This window comes from Podarcis bocagei, assembly GCF_964188305.1.
Source record: "Podarcis bocagei genome assembly, chromosome: 14".
In the NCBI taxonomy this organism is placed as follows: Eukaryota; Metazoa; Chordata; class Lepidosauria; order Squamata; family Lacertidae; genus Podarcis; species Podarcis bocagei.
The window spans coordinates 49,512,728-49,537,177 of record NC_138139.1 but is presented as its reverse complement, the minus strand read 5'-3'; the positions used below and the strand labels follow the sequence as shown (position 1 = coordinate 49,537,177).

The following is a 24,450-nucleotide window of genomic DNA, read 5'->3' as shown; positions in this document are numbered from 1 at the left end:
AATTTACAGGAATGGCCAAGGCTAATTGTACTTGATTATTCATTTGTATGTGCTTAAACTTTGAATTGACTTTTAAGTTTGATTAAAAAAAAATAGTAGACAAAATGATAAATACTGTAATCACTCAAATGCTTGATATTACCAGTTGTGCTTCAAAACATCATGGCTTTTACCTCTCACCTTTTAAAACTAAAAAGCAAAGCTAGGCTGAATTTCAACTCCATTACCACACCAGAATTTAAGAATTACCCTCCAATGCTTGCAGACACATGGTCTTCCACACAGCCACAAATTGGGAGAGTTGAAAGGGACCCTGGGGTCATCTAGTCCAACCCTCCAAAATATAGGGTTCACAGCAAGATTTCGCAGCAAGATTTGTACTACCAGAAACACACACATTCACCTCTCACCTTTAAAAACAAAGAGCAATCTGGGCTGGATTTCAACTCATCAGCCACAAATTGGGAAAGTTGAAAGGGACCTGGGGTCATCTAGTCCAACCCTAAAATACAGGGTTCATAGCAAGATTTGTACTACCAGAAACACACACATACTTATGTACACAGACACAACTGGGGAAGAGATCACAAGCCATGCGCCTATCACGAACCATGCGCCTATCATGTACTAAGGAAAAGGAAAATAAAAGTACCCAATTCTATACAGATCTTGAAGCTAGTTTGAGTGAGTGTTTACTTCCTTAGACTAAAGAGTGAAAATTCCTATAGAAATTATCTTTAAAAGAAGATTGAAGTTAACATTTTTCCTAAGATAGGGAGAGGATCTTTTATAAAGCAAAGTTTAAACAGCCATAGATTTGATTTAAAAGGAATACAAGAGTGAACAATTTTTCCTGAACTTGCAGAGGAATAGTAAGCCTAATCTATGCCCCCCCCCCTTTGCAGTTTCCTTTAAAGGAAGCTTACTCGGGAGTAAATTTACCTGGCACAGAATAAGAAGGAGAAGGGGAAAAAACCCTGAAAGAGACAGAATGAAACAAGGGGGGGCATTTTCTAAGAAAAGAGGCCAGGACGTCTTATAGAGACTGATACCAGGAGCCTTACAATAACTCTTCTGTCCAACCAGATCAAAGTTAAAACTGGACTCAGATATTTTTCTTAGAAGGAACACCATACTTTCATAGGCATATGCTTAATGAAATACATACACTGCATTTTAGCTTGAGAGAGCAGTTGGCTCAACTAGGCTTTTGCAGCAGAAACATTAGGTTAACTTAGACTGGAACACAGGTGTACTTGCAAACTCAAAAGTTACAACAAAACATTTACCATTAGACTTAAATCGCCCTCCTCACTTAAACTAGAGGAAGGAGGTGGGGTAATTCCCCTTTCAGAACACAAGTAGCACGTATACAGGATTTTACCACTTGGGAGGAAAACTCTTTTAGAGCCTCTCTCAAATAACAAACATTTGCACACTCCATTCTCCATTTTGTCTTGCTTTAAGATTGATAAGGCTCAACATGGCTTCCTTAGATTTAGAATTTGGAGCAAGCTTGCATTTTTATTTTAGATGGTACATTTAAGATAAGCAGCTGCTGGATGTTGCCTAAGCACAATTTAAACACTGGAAAAACGTTTCTTAAACACAAATTGAAGGGGACTGTCAGAGTCCAGGCGGGAAGTAAGCACCAACTGGGCTTCTTTCCCATCAGGAGTCTGTGGGTTCATTTCTTTTGATTGAGGTGCACCCATTTTAAGAATTTTAATAGCGCTAGCTTTTACTTTTATACTGCAGTCGGGGTTTTATCCCCACTTTTCAGGAAACACAATAAATAACCCACAGTACACTCAATTTGGACAACTCCGAGAATTAGTACTGTGACACACCGCCGTTCGTCTGGCCTGACTTACTAGGCTGGTACAGCTGTTGGCCTTTCCTGGCTACTAAGCTAACAGTGCGGTCAGCGATCTCAACCCCCCCCCCTTTGGTCATTACTCAGCCAGGGAGCCCACAGCAACCTCCTGCCTCTTACAATCTTACCTGAGAGTTCCCTACTGGACGCTTGCGTAGCGCAGTGCCAGATTGGGACTCAGAAATGACAAAGAAGGAAAGGAATCAGGTGCCCTTGCTTTCTCTGCTCACAGGTCATCTCTAACAAAGATCGCCATGGCAGAGGTGCGGCTACACCTGGGAGTTATAGTTTTGGGAATTATAGTTTTCAGTGCAGAAGAAATTGCACAACCTTTCTGGGCAAAACTCCGAAGGAATAGGTTGGCATACAGAGTTAAGAAATCACACACAACCTTTGCCTGGGCATACTCCGAAGGGCTAGGGCTGGTGTTGAGATTGAGGGGACAGAAAGGAGAAGGCAATTTTTAGATGAGGAAAAAAGTAGAAATTTTAGATTTGAAGGGAAAAGGAAGAATTAAAGAATTTTGGTTGCTGTGGTTTAGAGACCCCAACCCACTACCCGTGTTTCCTACTTAATACTCACTTCCGCATGCACTGTTCCTGGTGATCCCACGATGTCTTGACTGGTTGTTTAAGGCCGGCCTGATCAAGCTTTGCTTCCCCTGGTTAGCCTCGCTGAACTCCAAGTTATTGCCAGACCCTGGGACCGATGGAAGACTGGTTATTCCTCCTGGCAAACTGCCTGGTGCGCGCTGGATAACCAGTCCTTCCTCGCTTCCAGAATCCGGGTAACCAAAAGTCCCTTCGTGGTCGCCATCTGTTGTAAATAAAAATCTGCCCTTTTCCCTTATGGGGTATCCAAGAGCCCATATAGAGTCCTTACATAGGTTCCCTATTGGTAGGAGAAAATAACAGAGGCCAACCAGAGAATATTGAGAAGCAAAGCAGCTAGTAAGCTTGATCTTTATTGATCTGTTGCAACAGGGTACTCCCCTCACACGCAGGAGAGGAAGAGGACCCAGAACAATGGCCTGCAAGGCCTTATAAAGACTTTTGAAATTCCCCTTCTCTAGATCAGGACCACCCCCAGAAACATTATGCATACATCACAGAAGGGGTGTAACCTAAGACCACCCCTCAGATACATCCCACCTACATCACAGAAATTTAAATGTTGTTTTTCTCTTCTCCTTGTTTATCTCCTGTCTAGCAGGTTCCTTGATTGGATTTTCTGGGGAGCCTGGCCATTCTTTTGTAATGCTAAAATACTTATTTCCTGGGCCAGGTCACAGGCTCACACCTTATTCAAACACAGATTAAAGGAAGACACAATGGGGAGGCTTTTCCATTTTTAACCTTGCAGAGAAAGGATTTGGTCAGTTTAGGAATCAAAATGGTTCCACGTTGGCCTTCCTGTACTGATCTATGTATGTGCAGTTATGAATATTACTATATATCTAAAACCATAAAATTCCTATCACAGTGGCTTGACCATTTCTTGCAAGGGAAGAATAAGTCCGTGATAAGTCCCTCTCTGATCATGCTATATTATTATTATTATTATTATTATTATTATTATTATTATTATTAATAATTAATGCCAAATGATTTCTCTTGTTTAAGGCCTCTACTCTTCTGTCTCTAACATAGCCTTGGATGTAAGAATTTAGAAGGCAAAGCGATGGCAAAATCTCCAACCCAAGAAATGTTTCACCTGTTAAATGCACAAGAATCAAACACTTTTATTTTTTAAAAGGTGGCAGGCAAACCTTACTTTTCTGTAGGTCTCTGAATCCTCCTGCATTTTTCTCTCTTTCTGTTTTGAACTTTGGCAAGGGAGGCAAAGCTTATTTAATTTGGATAGGCCTCCTGACTGGTCCCACGGGGAGGGGGCTGCTTCTTCGGCGTAAACATCTGTGTGGCGAGGAGCGCAGGCAGATGGCCCAGTGATGGAGGACAATGAGCTCTTCTTAATTTGGAGGCTCTGGGGGCCTCTCTGCGCATAAATTTAATCCTGGGTATGTGAGGTGACATGATAGAAGTTCATAAACGGAGGAGGCAGGGAGATGAAAGTTTTTCTCCCTCTCTCTTAACACCAGAACTCTGGGGGCATCCAAAGCACAGCTGAATGTTGGACGATTTGGGGCAGATAAAAGAGAGCCCTTCTTCACGCAACAGTGCGTCATTAAAACTGTGGAACTCTCTCCCACTTGAGGCAGAGATGGCCGCCAACTTGAATGGCTTTAAAAGAGAATTGGACCAATTCAGAGGGCTGTCGAGGGCTCCTGGTCAGGACGGCTATGTTCTGAGCTCCAAAGTCAGAGGCAGTGGTGCTTCACCACAGGAGGGAAGAGTTGCTCTTGCATTTGAATTTTATTTATTTACTATTTTTTATTCATTAGAGTTATATACCGCCCTTTGGCACAAGATCTCCAGGTCATTCACAGGATAAAATACAAGATAAAAATACAAATACAGTGGTACCTCCAGTTGCGGACGGGATCCGTTCCGGAGCTTCAGTCAGTTCCTCAGGTTTCCACAACCGGAGGTGCCTGTTCTGCACATGGTGCGATAGAGCGCTGCCGCGTATGCGCTCGGCACGATAGAGCATTATAGTCATACCTCGTGTTGCGTTTGCTTCAGGTTGACTGTTTTCAGGTTGCGTCCCATGGCGACCCGGAAGTACGGGAAAGGGTTACTTTCAGGTTTCACCACTCGCACATGCGCAGCCGCTCAAAATGACATCACACGCATGCGCAGAAGCGGTGAGTTGCGAGATGCGCAGACACGGGTTGTTTTCTGCTCAGGTTGTGAACACGGCTCTGGAACGGATCCTGTTTGCAACCAGAGGTACCACTGTATTGCGCGCGTGGCGAACCCCAGAAATATACTTCCGGGTTTGTAAATACAGTGGTACCTCGGGTTACATATGCTTCAGGTTCAGGCGCTTCAGGTTACAGACTCCACTAACCCAGAAATAGTACCTCGGGTTAAGAACTTTGCTTCAGGATGAGAACAGAAATCGTGCTCCAGCGGTGCAGCGGCAGTGGGAGGCCCCATTAGCTATAGTGGTGCTTCAGGTTAAGAACAGTTTCAGGTTAAGAATGGACTTCCAGAACGAATTAAGTACTTAACCCGAGGTACCACTGTAGTTAAAAACGAAAGCGACAAAACAATAACCTTTGCTTCTCACAAACACATTTAGCAGAATATTAACCAGCTGTTTGGCCCCTGGATGCTGGTCCAGACGTGCCATGGGCCTGATCCACACGGCTCTTACGTACTTTAAGACGTTCAGTGTGGATGCAACCAGGAAGGGGTGTCTGCAGACGTGGATCAGGCAACCTTTTTGCTCCAAGGGCCGCATGGAAGCAGTCTGGGGGGCCACACAGCAGTGTGTGTGGCTGGGGTCTACAGTCTCCTTGCCCTGTTCACTCCTGAACACACACACACAAACATACTCTCTGCATAGACAGAAACATGATTTTGCCCTCCCCATACGCTGACGCCAACCCCCATGCCAACTGCGTTCAGATCAGTAAGAGTAGAAGCTTTGACTTTGCCTTTCTGACAATCCCCATGCAGCCAAGCTTTCTGTGCTGGTATTGCTCAGCTGTGGAGGACCAGTGACCTTTCCCCAGTTACTGGCTGATCTCCTGGGGTGGCTGGGAGGGGGTGCAGGCTCCCCAGATCATGGTGGGCTGCGCAGAGAGTGCCTGTATGTTGCTCACATGTTGCAGGAAATATTAATTTCAGGAGGTAGGATGGCTTGTGGCTTTTCCAGTGCGGGCAGCAATGCTGTCGGGAATGCTCATTGTGCAATCCTACGTGCTTGTTCATCCGGAAATGGTGATGTCTGTTTTCTAGGATAATTTTGAATCTGGGGAGCAGGGAAAAACTGAAGGGCAAAGATTAGGTTTGGGGCACAAGCCGAAGAGGCAGCAGCGGAGAATTGGGCGGGTTCCTTTGGAAAGAACAGAATCTTTGGGTGGGTGAGGAGAGGTAAAGGTAAAGGGACCCCTGACCGTTAGGTCCACTCGCGGACAACTCTGGGGTTGAGGCGCTCATCTCGCTTTACTGGCCGAGGGAGCCGGCGTACAGCTTCTGGGTCATGTGGCCAGCATGACTAAGCCGCTTCTGGCGAACCAGAGCAGCGCACAGAAACACCGTTTACCTTTCCGCCGGAGTGGTACCTATTTATCTACTTCACTTTGATGTGCTTTCGAACTGCTAGATTGGCAGGAGCAGGGACCGAGCAATGGGAGCTCACCCTGTCGCGGGGATTTGAGCTTTGAAGGACAAGCTCTGAGTAAAGGTAAAGGGACCCCTGACCATTAGGTTCAGTCGTGGCCGACTCTGGGGTTGCAGCACTCATCTCACTTTACTGGCCGAGGGAGCCAGCGTTTGTCCGCAGCCAGCTTCCGGGTCATGTGGCCAGTATGACTAAGCCGCTTCTGGTGAACCAGAGCAGCACACGTTTACCTTCCTGTCGGAGCGGTACCTATTTATCTACTTGCACTTTGACGTGCTTTCAAACTGCTGGGTTGGCAGGAAAGCTCTGAGTATAGAGATGGGGAATTCTGTGTTTGCTGATTGCATTTATATTCTGCCTTTTCTCCAAGTTGCTCAAGGTGACGTAGGGGGATCTCTTCCCTTATGTCATCCTCTCAGCAACCCTGGGGGTGCGGGTAGCATAAGTTGATGGATGGTGGCTGATTCAAGGAGTGGAGATCTTTCCCAGGTCCCAGTCTGGCACTTTAACCCAGTGGCTCTCAATCTTTTTTCTCTGGGCTATCCTTTCAGAATAACAAATTCTGAAATTCACGCTACACCGAATCTCATACAGTTGTACCTTGGATCTCGAACGCCTTGGTTCCTGAACAATCAAAACCCAGAAGTGAGTGTTCTGGTTTTCGAACGATTTTTGAAAGCCAAACGTCCTTCGGGGCTTCCACGGCTTCCGATTGGCTGCAGGAGCTTCCTGCATCCAATCTGAACCCGCAATTTGGTTTCTGAACATTTTGGAAGTCGAGCGGACTTCCGGAATGGATTCCGTTCAACTTCCAAGGTACGACTGTATTGGTAAGGAATACACTGGAGAACAAAAAGGAACAGGCACCTAGCAGTGCTTGATTTATAATGTAGGATAGAACTACTTTATAACATGATCATAGGACATGCAGAAGATATAAAACAATGCAGCTACGTAAGAACATGAGTCATTCCCAAGATATAATTATAAATGAGCTGCTTGCCTATGTGCCTTAAGTTTGTGTACAAACTCAGCGAGAGGCGTGGGCTTGATTTTGCCAGGTGATCTCATTCCTACAAGGTCTAATTGGAGGCAAACAAACGCTCATCTCCTCATCCACACCAAGAAGCCTTTCTCTTTTCTGTTCTTTCATATTTGTCAGAAGAAGAGCCAGTGCTCTGGAATATCTAGCCATGTTCCACAAATTGAAAGAAATGTTTTGATACTGTGGCTCATTTGGTTAGAGCGTGGGGCTGATAATGCCAAGGTTGCAGGTTCGATCCCCGGATGGGACAGCTGCGTATTCTCGCATTGCAGGGGGTTGGACTAGATCAGGTATCCCCAAACTCGGCCTTCCAGCTGTTTTGGGACTACAACTCCCATCATCCCTAGCACACAGGACCAGTGGTCAGGGATGATGGGAATTGTAGTCCCAACACAGCTGGAGGGTCGGGTTGGGGAAGCCTGGACTAGATGATTCTTAGGGTCCCGTCCAACTCTGTGACTCTATACTGCACTGCACTGCACTGCAATGTTTAAATGATTCTTGGATTGTCCGTGAACCTTCTGGCCACATTGCCAACCTCTCCTGCCACACCAGTGTGGCGCGCCACACCTTTTGAGAACCACTGCTCTAACCACCAAACTGCTGGAGCGGTTCATGGTGTTTAGGAAGCCAGCGGAGGGACTTGAGAAGGAGGCATTGCCTGTCCTGAGCTGAAATGCATAATAATAATAATATTAATAATATTTTTTTATTTATACCCTGTCCTTCCCGGTTCAAAAACCGGGCTCAGGGCAGCTAACAACAAATTTAAAACAATTTAAAACACTTTAAAACACTTGATTACAAAAAACAACATAAAATACAATATAAAAACATGAATGACAATAAAATTCAAAAATCAATTAGATAATCCCCAGGGCTAGCTGGCTGAATTGGTCCTACTTGGGCCAGCGAGGAGACCAGGGGAGAATTAGCTGTGGGGTCTCAGAGCAGGGGATCTTCATAAAAGGGGAGGGGGCGGAAAGAGAAGGGAAATAAAAGATCAGGCTGAATTCAAATTAAAGGCCAGGAGGAATAGCTCTGTCTTACAGGCCCGACAGAAGGAGATTAAATCCTACAGGGCCCTGGTCTCATGGGACAGAGCATTCCACCAGTTCTGGCATCTGAATAAAGAAGAGCTGTTTGAAGAATCGCTGTGTCGTCTGATATGTTCGCCCACAACCTAACAAGAGCCATCACAGAAAAGGCTGAGGTCCTGGTGGAGGATAGTCTGACTTCCTTGGGTCCTGGGACCTCTAAACTATGGTTATTCACGAACCTTAAGGTCCTCTGCCTGACCTCCCTATCTCTCTGTTGCTGCTTCTCCGATCACGTTTGGGGGAGGCTGGATCTCAGAAGCAACATCCAGACGTTCTCAGGCACCCTGTCTCATTCAGACACCCCCAGGCTGTGTGCTGAGGAAGAATCGGCGGTGCCCTAGGAGAGCAAAAACTAGTTTAAAGAATGTGTGAGGCCCAAGTGGCCAGACCCAGAAGAGCTTTCCCGAGGTTGCTCTCTTGTTCTGCCCTGATGGATAAATTCCTGGCATCCCACCCTTGCCTTTGGGGCTGAGTGTGTTGTTCAGTTGCTATTGAGGCAGGGATGCAGTAGGGTTACCTGCTGAAATCGGGGCAATAGGTGTCTCCAGCCCATAATTCCGTTTCCTGCAGTGGCCATCCAGATGCTTCCTGGAAAATGCTGCTAAGAGGTAGAATGCCTTGGAGGTTCCGCTTAGCCCAGGGGTCAGCAGTGGCGTAGCGTGGGTTGTCAGACCCGGGGCAAGGCAAGTAATTTGCGCCCCCTAACCCATGGATTTGCGCCCCCTAACCCGTGGATTTGCGCCCCCTAACCCTAACCCCCAGATGTTGTGCCCGGTGCGGCTGGCCCCCCCCCTGCACCCCCACGCTACGCCACTGGGGGTCAGCAAACTTTTTCAGCAGGGGGCCGATCCACTGTCCCTCAGACCTTGTGGGGGGCCGGACTAGATTTTTTTTGGGGGGGGGAATGAACTCATGTAAAAACACTAGGTAGGCCCCACAAATAACCCAGAGATGCAGTTTAAATAAAAGGACACATTCTACTCATGTAAAAACACGCTCATTCCTGGACCTTCCGTGGGCCGGATTGAGAAGGCGATTGGGCCGGATCCAGCCATAGTTTGCTTACCCATACGCTTAGCCATCATGGCTAATCAGGGTCTGTGCTGTGGGAAGCTGCCTTGACACTGAGCCAGGCACATTAGTCCATCACTGGCTGGCAGCAACTGACCAGGGTTTCAGGCGGGGGATATTCTGGGGATTCGAACCTGAGACCGCTTGCATTTCCTGCCCCTGAGCTGTGGCCCTTCCCCAGACACACCTGCTTAAAGCCACCCAAACCAATGGTCATCGCCATATCCTGTGGCAGGGAGTCCCACAAGCTATGCAGTGGTGCAGCTTCTTCATTTTGAAAACATCTGCCTGTTGATACCACTGGGTGACCTTGGGTTTTAGTGTTATATGAGAGGGAGAGAAGCTCTGCACCAATGCAGAAGGAGGATATTAAAAACAAACAAACCCAACCCTTTAAAAAGAAGTCTCTCTGCGATAGAGCAAAAAAACTCCTGGTTTTATCATGAGCCAGGGCTGAACTCCAACTGGAGAGAATTAAATCAAAGCTAGGGGCAAGTGTGTGTTTGTCTTCTGATGGTAATTAATCCCGGAGATTGTTTCGGGGAGGCAAACTGAAGATTGCCTGACAACAACAGTCCAAAGAGGCTTTTCTTACTGTAAGTCGCTGTAATTGGGTGCAGTTCCTATAGACACCTTCCCTAATGGGCCTTCTTCCAGGTGTTTGGGTCTCAGGGACATCCGGTGATAAAGTTCACAGGGCTGAATTTTTCAGTGAAACTTTTCTCAGAATGTGTCCTTGGATTTCGATAAGGTCTCTCTCCCTTGCCTGGAGAGGTGTGTGTAGAAACTAGCCTTCTGTAGGAAGGGGGAGAAATTCCTTGTTTTGCCCACTTTTGCCTTTGCCCACTGTAAATTTGCTCAGAAGGAAATGGGGGGAGTCACGCCTACCCTAGAGCGTATCTCATCTAGCATGTTTGTTTTACTTGCTTTTAGTAAACAGTTGGCGGATATTTATTTGCAGCCGTCACCCGTTCACGAACTCTGCGAAACGGAGATTCTTTTCCTGCGGAAAAATTAAGTGCTGGGGATTTTGCCGCCTCCTCATCTCTGCAAAGGGGCACCTGATGTGGTTTCCAGTAATTCTCATCCCATTGCTATTGCCTTTAAAGTTTTTATAAGAGTTCTGATAAAATATATGCGCCGTCGCCCCTGCGATTGCCCAGTCGTGATGACTTCGCAACACTTGGGACAACCTTCATGGGTCCTGTATCAGATGCCTTTGTGTATTTCTAAGTTTGCCTGATTCTTGCAGAATAGATGTGCTTGGGGGGGGGAATGTAGCTGTCTTAATCTGCCCTAGCCTGCTGCTCCCTTCCTTTAAAAATTTGGGAATGAGAGATTCCAAGATGAGATGCTTTAGACCAGGGGGTCAGCAAACTTTTTGAGCAGGGGGCCGGTCCACTGTCCCTCAGACCTTGTGGGGGGCCGGACTATAGGGGGGAAATGAACAAATTCCTATGCCCCACAAATAACCCAGAGATGCATTTTAAATAAAAGGGCACATTCTACTCATGTAAAAACACGCTGATTCCCAGACCGTCTGCGGGCCGGATTTAGAAGGCGATTGGGCTGGATCCGGCCCCTGAGCCTTAGTTTGCCTACCCATGCTTTAGACCAGTAGTGTCCAAACTTTGATTTGATGAAGTGAAGGGCCGATCAGAGTTGTTAACCATTTTTTAGGGCTGAAGTTGTTGAGGGTTTTTGTTTAGGATTTTAGCCCAGGAAATAAACTGCCACAGGGGCTGGATTAAACCGACCGGCGGGCCGGATTAGGCCCCCCAAACAGACTTTGGACATGCCTGCTTTAGACCCTCAAATGCCACCCTGCTCCGATGGCCTGGCACCCCACCAAGTCCAGGAAAAAAATCTGCGTCCATGTGTCAGATTACATCTCTGCTCACTTGCTCAGAGAATCTCTCCCGCTTGGCTCTCCCGGTGCTGCTGATTCCTTCCGACTTTGTCTCTTGCAATGTGGAATGTGGAGGCTGATTGGAAAAGGCAAGCGATGTGCTGGCTTGGCCAAGCTCTCTTTCTAGGGCTTTCTGTTTCCGAAACTCCTTTCTCCAGTCCTGTTTGAAAGCCGAGCTGCTGCCTGTTCATTAAAGATGTTGTGCTCAACATTGTATGTTGTGGTTCAAAGTAGGAGGAACGTCCCTGGCTTATTTTTAAATTTGTGGGGTCCCCCCCCCCAGCGTTTATGCGTGAATAAACAAAATAAATCAAAGATGAAGGCCATAAAGAAATGTTCAAAATGTTACAGCAGGTCAAAAGCTTCATAAAGTTGGACATTAGCATTGAACTTGTTGTTACGAAACGAAACGCAAAATACCAATTATTCCATAAATCTCTTATGCTGGTTTATATGTATACTTTGGTAATAAGTTAGCTAAGCAATTTTATATTCATTCAGGTGGAGAAGTGTCTCTTCTCTACCTGGTTGGGGAGGGGGTTGCTTTTAGTTGGAGATGGTAGGTATTTAACCTGGGACGTACCTTGGAAGTCAAACGGAATCCGTTCCGGAAGTCCGTTTGACTTCCAAAATGTTTGGAAACCCAAGCGCAGCTTCTGATTGGCTACAGAAAGCCCCTGCGGCCAATCAAAAGCCCCGTCTGATGTTCAGCTTCCAAAAATCGTTTGGAAACCAGAACACTCACTTCCAGGTTTGCGGCGTCCAGGAGCCAAAACGTTCGAGAACTAAGCCATTCAAAAACCAAGATACGACTGTATTTTAATACATGATCACAGCGGCGAGACTTTTATATGGAAAGATACATCATTATCTACGATGGAGGACTGGCTGTTAAAATTATTGGACTTGGCTGAGATGGCGTTGACGTGTCTAATCAGAGAAAAATCATTGTCAATATTTACTAAAGATTAGAAACTCCTTATAGACTTTTTGTGTGAAAAAGAAAATGAATTTATGATATCTGGATTGTAGGATTGGAGAAGATATTGGTTTATACAAAGTGGAATTGCTGGTTGCTGTATTGGGAGTAGATGTTTTGAATACCTTTCTATATATACCTGACAGACAAAGAATCAGAAGTCCCCCAACTCTTTTTCTTCTTTCTCCCCCCCCCTTTCCTCCTGTTGGTTTGTGTTTTTATTTAATTAGTTTTTTTAAATCTTTGATTTAAAAATTGGAATATTTTCTTTACAACTTAAAATTTCTTGGCGGTGGTGGTGGGAGAACCTGGGATCTTCTGCATTCCAAGCAACTGCTCTTCCCTCGGGCCCCTCCACTTTTGTCCTCAAGAGTGGCAAAGTGGGCATCTGAGACCATGCCACATATTGAGAACTGATTGAATTGGTGCCCTGTTTTCATCTAAACACGTGTGTGCATTTTGTCCCGGATCTGATGGATTGAAAGATCTGGACAGGTGCTTCTTGGAGGCTTAGAGTGGGCAGCAGGCCAGGCAGAGGGGCACTTCGTACAAGAAGGGGCAGCACAGATATTGACCTGCGTAATAGCCACCCATGAAGCTTGTGAGTCACCAGTCAAAATGGACTCTTGCCGGGTTTTTTAGCTTCGCAGGAGAAGCGGAATCCATTCATTGGTGGTCTCTCGCTTGGGACACTCTCCCCTGGCGAATAATATTAGATTTTCCCACCCTATAGTGCCCTCTCCAGGTGATTTGGATTGTACTAGGGGACCCTATTGGCAAAGGCTGGATTAGTTGGGGGGTTTCTTACTGCCAGTACTGCAGGGTAAAAGCTCACAAAGGCATAGAATATTGGTGGTTGAGAGGCATGCTTGCAACTCTGGCTAGCTGCGTCTGGTCGAGCAGTAGAGCAGCAAGAGGCAGGAGCAGTCTATCTGAGCGGTTCGAAGTTTGGAGTCTTCAGCAGCTGGGGCGCCCATCTAAGACACACAGCAATTTCTGATTTGTCCAGATATTATGCATATTGGGTAACGAACACAGGGGACCATTTTCTCAAAGAAGTAGGGTGGTATGAAGTTTCAGTGGGGCGGAGGCCTCTCAACAGCCCCCAAAGGAGCAAATGGTCATCCTGTTCCAAAACCTGAGTTATATAGATCTTTGGAAGGCAAACTGCACTGCCTCCAACAGAGCAGGGCCCCATCCACACTATAGTTTTAAAACAGGCATAGGGAAACTCGGCCCTCCAGATGTTTTGGGACTACAACTCCCATCATCCCTTGCTAACAGGACCAGTGGTCAGGGATGATGGGAGTTGTAGTCCCAAAACATCTGGAGGGCTGAGTTTGCCTATGCCTGATTTAAAACATGTTACTCCTTTTGTTTTTAAAGTAGTAATGGCTTCCCCCAAAGAACCCTGGGAACTGTAGTTTTACCCCGCCCAGTGCTATAATTCCCGGCCCCTTTAACGAACTACAGATCCTAGGGTTCTTTGGGAGAAGCTTTGACAGTTAAAGAAGTGGGACAAATGTCCTTTAGATGCATGAAGCTGGTGTGACCTAAGGAAGCAGCCATTTCTGACTGCTGGTCGTTCCTGATCCATAGGATCCTGGCGGGCTCTCCCTTGTTTGTTCAAAGCTTGCCTGGAGAAAAGCATGTCTGATATTGCCTCCTCTGCCTTCCCCTGCACCGTGATCCTCTCGTGGCGAGGGATGACCCATCCTCGGAGGCCTTCCGCCCGGTCACAACCCTGGTGAGCTGAAAAAACAGCCATGACTCGCCCGGTTGGCATTTGTAGCCCAGTTGCCAGGCTCTGTGTTAGAGAAGCATCTGAGAAAATAATAACAAACCCCACATGCAAAGATGGGTAAACACTGAAAGAAGCACAAACAAACCACGGCTATCTCTCTTTTCCTGCGATGAACGAAGATCTCAAAGCTGTTCTGTCTGATCAATGGATTTTCCTTTTTCCTTTTTGGGCAGGGGCCCTATGAACACATTTGAAACCATCCTTTCTCTCAAAGAATTCTGGGCGCTGTAGTTCACTGCCCATTTCTGGGAATAGTAAACTACAATGCCCAGAATTCTTTGCGGGAAAGAACGTGTTTTGGATGTGCTATAAAGGGAGAGAGCGACACAAATGCAGCCCTGTGACTGATTCTCATGATATGTGTCTATATTTAAAAGTATTTCTTTTAGGTTCTGGTGAAGTGGGCCTTGGATTTGAAATGGGGGACATTCTTCTTCACTTCTCTCCAGCAGATGGAAAAGGGGGAGAGAGATTGTAGCTCTGCGGCAGAATGTGCCAGGTTCAATCCCTGCAGTCTCCCCTTAGAAAGAGACTGGGCTGCAGCAGATGGGAATGATCCTGCCTCCCAATTTCCCAAAGAGCCACTGCCAGTCAGTGTAGACAAAACCAGCCTAAGTTGACATAAGCAGCTCCCTGAATCTGTTTGGACTTCCTGATTTGCCAGGATACAGCCTAAAAAGAGAAGGTGGACTCTTTTTCTTTGCTCTTTCGTGGATGAGTTTCCAGGGGCCGTTTTCCAGCAGTGTCTGGGGCCAGAGGTAACAAAGTGGGTGTGGCCAGATGCAAAAGTGGGCAGGGCAATGGGTGTGACTCCTCCCTTTGCACAGAAGGGTGCAATCCAGCTGTGCTTCTACACACTCACACAAGTCTTATCTTCCATACAGGCAAACGAGGCATTTTCTCAGTTCAAGGACCCCCTCCTAGCCAGGCAAAGGGATAGAGGAGGGTGCAGAGCAGGATCTGTGAGGGGGCGTGTCCTGGAGAGAGGGGGAGTGGCCTTGGGAGACCCTGGGGCCAAAGAGAGAAACCTAGGGGCCACCAGCTTCCCCACTCTTGTTTCAGAGCATCTAAGACTGCGAGCCGCTCAGCTTGGTTTCTCTGTTGGAAGCCGTACGCTGGGATTCGTAACTTGACAACCCGAGTGCTCTTGTTTCGTGCCAGTGCAGGACATTGGATCCTGCCCATGATCTTAAGCCTGTGGCCCTTGCAACTTAAGAGAGATGAGCTGTGTTAAGTTGTGGGTGAATATATCAGACGACACAGATATTCTTCAAACAGCTCTTTTTTATTCACAGGCCTGAACAGAACTGAACTGAAGGGTTCAGCCAGCCTGCTTATATAGAGCTCCACTACAACGCAACTGTAACCATTTTCTGTAACTATCCAATCACTGAACATCACTTTCAATCCCTTATTTGCATATGTGGACCTGAGTGAAAACTATCTACAGTATCCCCCTGCTGGCCCAGGGTGAGAACTTCAGTACATAACAAGCTGGACGTGCTTGACCAAGGGGCGTTCTGATCCTGTGAGGCTTTAGTGCAAAGCAGGTTGTGTGCATGACTTGGAGCGATAGCAGGACACAGAGATGTGGGACTTGCTGTCTAGGGCTGATGGGAGTTGGAGTCCAGTATCATTTGCAGAGACGCAGGTTCCCCATCCCTGCTAGGTAGTGTGGCCTGCTTGTATAAATCTGCTTCTTGAGGAATGTGTCTGTCTTGTGTGTATGTCTATCTGCAAACGCATACACACACACAAAAACGTGCACGCACAATGCAAAATCAGTCCCTAGTCGTCTTGTTTACAAATGCAATTTGCAGAGCTTGCAAGGCACTGTCTGGTGACCTAAGTGATAAGCTGTTTAGTTCTCTCAATTAATGGCTCTTTTTCTTCTGGTTTGGAACGGTGAGAAATGGTTGGCTGAGTGGTTTGTTAAATTATAGGTGTTGCAGTTTGCTTTTTGAAATCCCGATAATTGTATCCTGTGTTTTATTTTTAAACTGTGTCGTAATTGTGCGCAGCGTTGCCTTTGTCCTGAACGGCAGCCTGAAGATGCCCAAAGCAAAAATAAATTTGGAGGGAAGGAGGGGGCGAAAGTGTCGTAGCAATTATGGGAGCCAGAGGAGCAGCTGGACACGGCTTCCAGATTTTTGTTTCTCGCAGTCTCGTCTAAGGAGGATATTGCTGCCTCGTGACTCCCAAAAGCAAAAGAATTGGTAGCCTGTGTGGTGTCAGGAGACTTGGGTTCAAATCCTTACCCTGCCATTGGGCTCGTCACCCTTTCTCTCTCTCTCTAATCTAATTCGCAGGGTTGTGGTGCTTTAAAAAATATTATTACCAATGTTCATTCAATTTATATACCGTCCTTCCTCCCAAAGGAGCCTAGCACAGCAAACACATAATTAAAACAACATCATTGAAAACATTCCGAAAGCAATCTAACATTCTAATTGCGTTATTTCAGCCAATGATTTCAAGGTACGGAGGGAACAGGTGACAAGCACTTTGTGGCATGCTGAGCTGCTCGGGCGGGCAGAGGAGGATAAAAATCAATGCAGTCTTTTATGCTCATTTCCCTTAATCCTGATTTCCTTGATGGCACGTTTTGAATTGCCTTTGTGTTCAGTTCTTCACTTTGTTGTGCCAAATGCGGCCCCACAGAGCTCTCTTTTCTGGCCCCAAGGACTCTAGCCAGGCCACGCCCCTTCAGCATGTGTGTTTCTGTCCTTGTGCGTTTTTGCCTGGCTGGGATGTGCCCTTATTTATTTATTTCATAAGATTTATACACCGATTGATTGTAAAAACCAAACAAAACTTCGAAGCGGTTTACAAGGAGCTAAAGCAGGGAAATCAAGGAAAATGCACACCCTTGCTTTAATACATACAAAAGTTAAAATACTAAAAGAGATTAAAATTACCTCAACTTCTGAATCATCTGGGCATCACAGAATTGTAGAGTTGGGACCCCGAGGGTCATCCAGTCCAACCCCTTGCAGTGCAGGAATCTTTTGCCCAACGTGGGGCTCAAACCCACAACCTTGAGATTAAGAGCCTCATGCTATGCACAGAGATAGGCTTGTCTGGGGGAAAAATGTTTTTAGCAGGCTCCGAAGAGCGTACAGTGGAGGTGCCTGCCTTATGTCAATGGGCAGGGAGTTCCAAAGTGCAGACGCCTAAGTTCTTACAAAGGTGGAATGGGTGTTACGTGGTGCTTATAGTAGTTCCAATTCCACCAGTCGAAGTGGTCGAGTGGGCACCTGTGGGGCAAGGTGATCTCGTAGGTAAACTGGTCCCAAGTTTGTTAAGCTCCGATCTGCTTGAGCTCTGAACATGGAACCCTAGAACTGTCACCCTAGAACATGGAACCCTAGAACTGTCATACATGACACCTCAAGGGCCATGTAGTCCAACCCTCTGCAATGCAGAAATCACACGCCTCTTGCTTGCCAGGATAGAGGATAGAGCAGGGGTCAGCAAACTTTTTCATCAGGGAGCCGGTCCACTGTCCCTCAGACGTTATGGGGGGGCCAGACTATATATTTTTTTTGGGGGGGGGGAATGAACAAATTCCTATGTCCGACAAATATCCCAGAGATGCATTTTAAATAAAAGCACACATTCTACTCATGTAAAAACACCAGGCAAGCCCCACAAATAACCCAGAGATGCATTTTAAATAAAAGGACACATTCTACTCATGTAAAAACACACTGATTCCTGCTCCGTCCGCAGGCCAGATTTAGAAGGCGATTGGGCCGGATCCAGCCCCCGGGTCTTAGTTTGCCTACCCATGGGATAGAGTCCGTCTCTCTGTGTGTATAGAAGCTAGCCCAGGCATAGGCAAACTTGGCCCTCCAGATGTTTTGGGACTACAGCTCCCATCATCCCTAGCTAACAGGACCAGTGGTCAGGGATGATGGGAGTTGTAGTCCCAAAACATCTGGAGGGCCAAGTTTGCCTATGCCTGAGCTAGCCTATTGTACAAAGGGAAAGCTAGCAATCATTGCCCTGGTCCCACCCACCACTCACGTGGCCCCCAGAAGGCCGTGCGGCCCTCTGGCTGAAAAGGATTCCCTGCCCGCTTCTCCGTGAGCCAAGTCGGTGTGATTCTGCGGTTCTACCTGGGTGGAGAATGTGAAACACGAGCTTTGGTCAACCTCTTTGTTCTGGCTTCCTTTTTCCGGGTGGAAGAAAATGTAAGCCCCTCTTTGTTTTGCAAGCTGGCAGGTGTCCAGCATGGCCTCCCCGTTGCTCTGGGATCATTCCTTTGCTTAGCTCCTAAATACTTCTGCAACCTAGCTAGGGCCATGTTGGATTTCTCTTTTCTGCCGCCTCCTGTTTTTGTGCCGTGGGGAGAGGCCTCCTTGTCAGGGCACCCTGGCTTCATTTTCTGTGTGGTCTGCTTTGGGGGCCGAGCAAGGAGAGGAAGCTGGAAACTCAACTACTCGATAGCCTTTTCCATATATATATTTGCATGCAAATTCTTTCTCTCCCTGCCTTCCTCTCTCCGCTGAATGTTCGCTTGCATTGACCTCTGAGCCCGAGAGACGCGAAGCTGGAATTGGCTGAAAAGATTCATTTGTCTGTCGGGTCCAAGGAAGGGAGAAAAATAATAACGCAGCCCTTGGCTGAAAACGTTCTCTGGGGAGATGAGGAAGGAGTGGCTGCTTTGCGCCGAGCTCTCGGCCAATTTTTATATATTTTAAAAATATTAATCTGTTCCTCCTTTCTGGCCGCCCTCGAGCGTCTCCTCCCAGGAGCCCGGATAAAAGTTGGAGAGGGCCTTCCCACCTGCCTTGCGTGGGCTGGCTTGGCTTTCCTTAACCTGCTCGAACCCAGCTCTTGGCTGCTAGAGGGAGCCCACCAAAGCAGCCTTGGTTGGGGGGCTGAGATGGGGCCTGAGGGACAAAGGAAGCTGCCTTGGTGCTGAGGCCACCTCCGTGCCGTATACAGTGGTACCTCGGGTTACATATGCTTCAGGTTACATATGCTTCAGGTTACACACTCCGCTAACTCAGAAATAGTGCTTCGGGTTAAGAACTTTGCTTCAGGATAAGAACAGAAATCGTGCGGCGGTGGCACAGTGGCAGTGGGAGGCCCCATTAGCTAAAGTGGTGCTTCAGGTTAAGAACAGTTTCAGGTTAAGAACGGACCTCCGGAACGAATTAAGTACTTAACCTGAGGTACCACTGTACTTTTGAAATACCACAATGTTAAAAAGGCATGGCTTCCCCCAAAGGATTCTGGGAAATGTGGTTTGTTAAGGGTGCTGAGAGTTGACCCTTATTCCCCTCATGCAGAAGACCGTTCCCAGAATTCCCCGGGAAGAGGGGCTGACTGTTAAACCACTCTGAGTTTCCCAGGGAATTCTGGGAATGGTCGCTCCGTGAGGGGAATAGGGGTCTCCTAAACAAGCCCATAGCCCTCAACAAATGGCTGTACTCAATATTTTCTGAAGGGAGCCATAAGGGCCTAAAGTGGTATGATGATGCTTTTAAGTATATCGTGCAGATGGGGACACAGGCAGAGCCATAATAATAATAATAATAATAATAATAATAATAATAATAATAATAATAATAATAATAATAGCAGCACTTTGCCCATCCAACTGGGTTGCAGCTACTACTCTTGGCGACTATAAAAAACTGGCCTGGCCTAGGCCACATTTGGATGGAGGATAGAAAAGGGTCTGTGAGTGTGTCTTAAAACTAGCCTACTCTACAATAGTCTCATTTGCATGTGTTTCCCCACCCACTTTTGTCTCTGGCTCCACCCACCACTGGTCTGCGGCCCCTGGAAGGTTGCCTTTGAACAAGAGGTGGCCCTTGGACTGATGAATCTGCTCCTGTGATTGGGCTCTTGTGCATGTCTTCGGAGCATGCGCAGAGTGATGGGATCTGTACGGGCCCAGCCACCACCTTTCTTAAGATGAACAAGAGGATTCTGTAGATAACCTTTGCAATATGGCAGGGGAACTCGTGTGTGTGTGTGTGTGTGTGTGTGTGTGTGTGTGTGTGTGTAACACATACATATATAAACTTCTAATTCTTGCTTCTTGTTCTGCATTCTAATTGTGGAATAGCAAGAGTTGGAAGGGACCCAAGGGTCATCTAGTCTCAACCTCCTGCAATACAATTTATATACAAAATATAAAACTCCTGAAGCAATACATGAATTAATTTGGAGGAGAAACTTGTGGCAGAGAGTCACAGTTAATAGCCATCAAAGGGGGGGGGGATTACTGGATTCAAATGTATAATACATTATAATTCTCAATACTGAGAATTCACTGTGGTTCCCTGACTCTCCGTAACAAGTTTCCCCGCCAAATTAATTGGTGTATCGCTTCAGAAGTTTTATATTTCATATATGAATTGCGTTGCAGAGGGTTGCACTAGAAATCGGTGTTTCCTGACCTTTGGTCTCCAGCTGTTTTTTGGACTACAACTTCCATCATCCTTAGCAAGACCAGTGGTCAGGGATGATGGGAATTGTAGTCCGAAAACAGCTGGAGACCAGAGGCTGGGAAACACGGGGTTAGACGACGGTTGGGTTCCTTCCAGTTCTACTATTCTGTAATGCCATAAATTGTAATGTCCTTTGGCTGCCTGCAATAAAGTTGATTGGGTCGACAGTGAGAATTTCAAGAAACAAGCATATGCAGCGTTTTTCGTTTAATCTGTAGGCATGCGTTCTTGCTCTGGAGCGCCGCCAGCTTCTCATTCAGCTCTCCATTCCGGAAGAGATTCCTATGGAGCCCTTTGCCACACACCCCTCCCCGACCGTGGTGTAACTAAAACATATTTTTCTCCTCTCCCCTTCCAGACTGTGGAGCATGGATTCCCCAACCAGCCCAGCTCCTTGGCCTTCGACCCCAAGCTACGAATCATGGCCATTGGCACCAAATCGGGAGCGGTGAAAATGTATCCTTTTTGCTTTAGCCTGAGCATCCCTTCCATGACACCAGAGGAAGGGGAAGGTAAGGGTTGACTTGCATCTACAAAGCTTCCCAGTGGGCACCCTGTTGGGAATGGCTGTCTGATCTGGAAATGCGGCCCTCCCAGGCCTCCCTGCTCCCCTTTCTGGCCCACAGAATTCTTCCCAAACCGCACACCCTCCCACCGCCTTGCATCCTTCAGTTGTCCTCCTTTGCACCCCATGTGCAGCTGGATTGTGTCCTTGAAGAATGATAACGCCTCTTGCTTGTCTGGTTAGAGAACCAAGAGGGTGTGTGTGTGCTCAGGATCTGACCTACTGGCCTCTTTCCCTCCCCATCCCTTCCTTACCCTTTCCCGACCCAGTTTTCCCTTCTGTTGTTATTTCATTATTTGCATCGATATTTGCATCCTGTTTTGAAACTAAAGTGCCTCCTCAAGATACATAAACCTAATTTGGTTTGGTTGCATTTTTTTGGGAATTTTTTGTTTCTGTGTTTTCGAAAACAATGCCAAAACAACGGAACTGACCTGCTGCACAAAGGTAAAATGTGCATCGGTTGCCCTGCCTGCTTTTAAAAAATTAATCTGTTCCTCCCCACCCTCAATCGCATGCTCCCAGAAGCCCGGATAAAAGTTGGAGAGGGCCTTCCCACCTGCAATGTGTGGGCTGGCTTGGCTCTCTTTAAACTGCTCAAACCCTGGTCTTGGCCGCTAAAGGGAGCCCCCTAAGTGGCCGGGGGGGGGGGGGCTGAAATGGGGCCTGAGGGACAAAGGAAGCTGCTGCATGTTTAAAACACCACAACTTTTAGAAGGCATGGCTCCCCCCAAAGGATTCTGGGAAATGCGGTTTTTTAAGGGTGCTGAGAGTTGACGCTTATTCCCCTCATGGAACGACTATTCCCAGAATTCCCTGGGAAGAGGGGCTGACTCTTAAACCACTCTGAGATTTCCAGGGAATTCTGGGAACGGTTGCTCCGTGAGGGGAATAGGGGTCTCCTAAACAACCCCAACAGGGACGCGGGTGGCGCTGTGGGTAAAACCTCAGCACCTAGGACTTGCCGATCAAAAGGTCGGCGGTTCGAATCCCTGCGGCGGGGTGCGCTCCCGTCATTCGGTCCCAGCGCCTGCCAACCTAGCAGTTCGAAAGCACCCCCGGGTGCAAGTAGATAAATAGGGACCGCTTACCAGCGGGAAGGTAAACGGCGTTTCCGTGTGCTGCGCTGGCTCGCCAGAGCAGCTTCGTCACGCTGGCCACGTGACCCGGAAGCGTCTGCGGACAGCGCTGGCTCCCGGCCTCTAGAGTGAGATGAGCGCACAACCCTAGAGTCTGTCAAGACTGGCCCTTACGGGCAGGGGTACCTTTACCTAAACAACCCCAACACCCTCGACAAATGGCAGTTCCCAATATTTTCTGAGAGGAGCCATAAGAGCCTAATGTGGTATGATTATACTTGTAAGTATATCGTGCAGATGGGGCCATAGACAGAGCCATAACAACAACAACAACAACAACAATGATAATAATTTTATTTGCACTCTGCCCATCTGACTGGGTTGCAGCCACTCTGGGCAGCTATGCAAACACTGGCCTGGCCTAGGCTTTTGCTTCTGGCACCACCCATTTCTGGCATGATGTGGCCCCTGGAGCTTTTCCCAGAAGGGAGTGTGGGCGCTGCATTTTTTAAAAAAAGGCTCCCCATTCCTGGCCTTCCTATTACCTGCCCTTTACCCTGAGGTCCCAGGTTGCAGCAATTAAAAAAAACAGGTTAAAAATAGAATCATTGAATCATAGAGTTGGAAGAGACCACAAGGGCCATCGAGTCCAACCCCCTGCCAAGCAGGAAACACCATCAGAGCACTCCTGACATATGGTTGTCAAGCCTCTGCTTAAAGACCTCCAAAAAAGGAGACTCCACCACACTCCTTGGCAGCAAATTCCACTGTCGAACAGCTCTTACTGTCAGGAAGTTCTTCCTAATAGTGTTTAAAACAACTTGCAATCACAGGAATAAGGCAGGTCCTAAAATATCCCCCTCAGGTGTCCAAAGCCGGAGTGGAATGGTGTGTTTTCAGCATTTTCCAGAAGCTGTATACTGAAGGTGTCAGGTGCAGCTTTGTGGGGAGGGAGATTCACAACTTAGGGGCTGCCACAGAAAATGCCCTCTCTGCCTGGACCACCCACCCCTTGGCTTCTGAGGGCTGAGGGGCTACCTCTGCTGATCTCGGTGCCCGAGTGGGTCTTTAGTGAGGGCCTTCTTTTAGGATTTTACTCCAGGAGATAGACTGCCACAGGGGCTGTATTAAACCGACCAGCGGGCCGAATTAGGCCCCCGACTTTGGACATGCCTAGTTTAGGGCTATAAAGCCAGCTAACCGAGTAACTAACCCCTGAGATGCAAAAATGCCGCTTTGAGCAGAGTTCAGATGTTGTGTGTGGCCAGGGCTCAGGGTTGCAAAGATTTGGCACATTGGTTTAGAGCTGCAGGTGCAGAGTGATCTAAGCCAGATATTGGAACTTTTCAGCTCTCTAGACATTTGTATATTTTAGAGCAAGTGAGAAGTCCAGGGCCCTCTCTTGCCTTACCGTTCTTGCTACTGATCTTTTTTGGGCGGGGTGGGGCTGCTCAACAGGAGGTGGGTAGGGCAGTTCCATACTGCAGGCACCCCTCTGAAAAATGTTCCTGGACTCCAACTCCCATCAGCCCCAGCCAGCAAGGCCAGTCGTCGGCGACGATGGAAGTTGTAGTTGCGCAGCATTTGAGGAGCTGCGGGTTCCTATACACTGATCAAAGCGTTTGTTTCCTAAAAACTGTGGACCCAAGTGCGATAGCTTGGAAGTTCCCATGAAAGCCCCTGGTGGTTTGATCGGAAAAGAAGTATGGGCTCTTACCTAGTGGGTTTCAAGTGCAATATTCATAATCCTCCTTACGACCCTGCACGGTAGGCAGGTAAACAGAGGAGAGGTTTGGACTGGGTTCATAGCTTGCTGTTTGGCCTCAACTTTTAGAAGGACGACAGCAGACCATTTGCAACGAGTCAGGGTCGTCTGTGAAGTTCTTGACAGTTGTGCTTTGGATCGAGTGAGGCCCTGAGATCTGCCAGGGACTTCCTAAACCTCAACACGCAAGGCTTGGTTTCCTTGCTGTTGGCCTTGACATAGCTGATGGCAAAGCCGGGCTTTTGTACCAAGGGAGGCCCAGTGTTCAATTCTCAACGTCACTGGCAAAAAGAATCAGATCGGAAGTGATGGGAGAGACTTTTTCTGCCTGAGGCAATGGAGACCGTTTGCAGCTCAGAGTAGACTTCACTGGGCCAGGCGAACAAAGAGTGTGAATCAGTGATGGGTTCCTTTCTTTCACTTGAAATGTGCAGAGCCATGATAATGCTCAACTGTCAGAGATGTTGCCTCTTCTGCATCTCTCCTTCCATCAAATCTCCTTTCCCCTGTTACAAATGAGAGAGAGAGAGAGAGAG

At 47.4% G+C, this 24,450-nt stretch overlaps 1 protein-coding gene across 7 annotated transcripts in view; it reads left to right on the top strand.

Moving 5' to 3' along the window:
* The window catches only part of LLGL1 (LLGL scribble cell polarity complex component 1), a 93,339-nt gene that overhangs the window by 9,550 nt on the left and 59,339 nt on the right, over window positions 1-24,450 (top strand). For 5 of the 7 annotated variants that reach the window (XM_081169407.1, XM_081169406.1, XM_081169405.1 and 2 more), the window contains exon 2: window positions 20,864-20,961. In XM_081169407.1, the coding sequence (XP_081025533.1) occupies window positions 20,864-20,961 (98 nt within the window). Of the gene's footprint in view, window positions 1-18,098; window positions 18,232-19,390; window positions 19,516-20,863; window positions 20,962-24,450 lie in introns of those variants that run through there. The other 2 variants (XM_081169408.1, XM_081169409.1) reach the window with 2 other exon arrangements.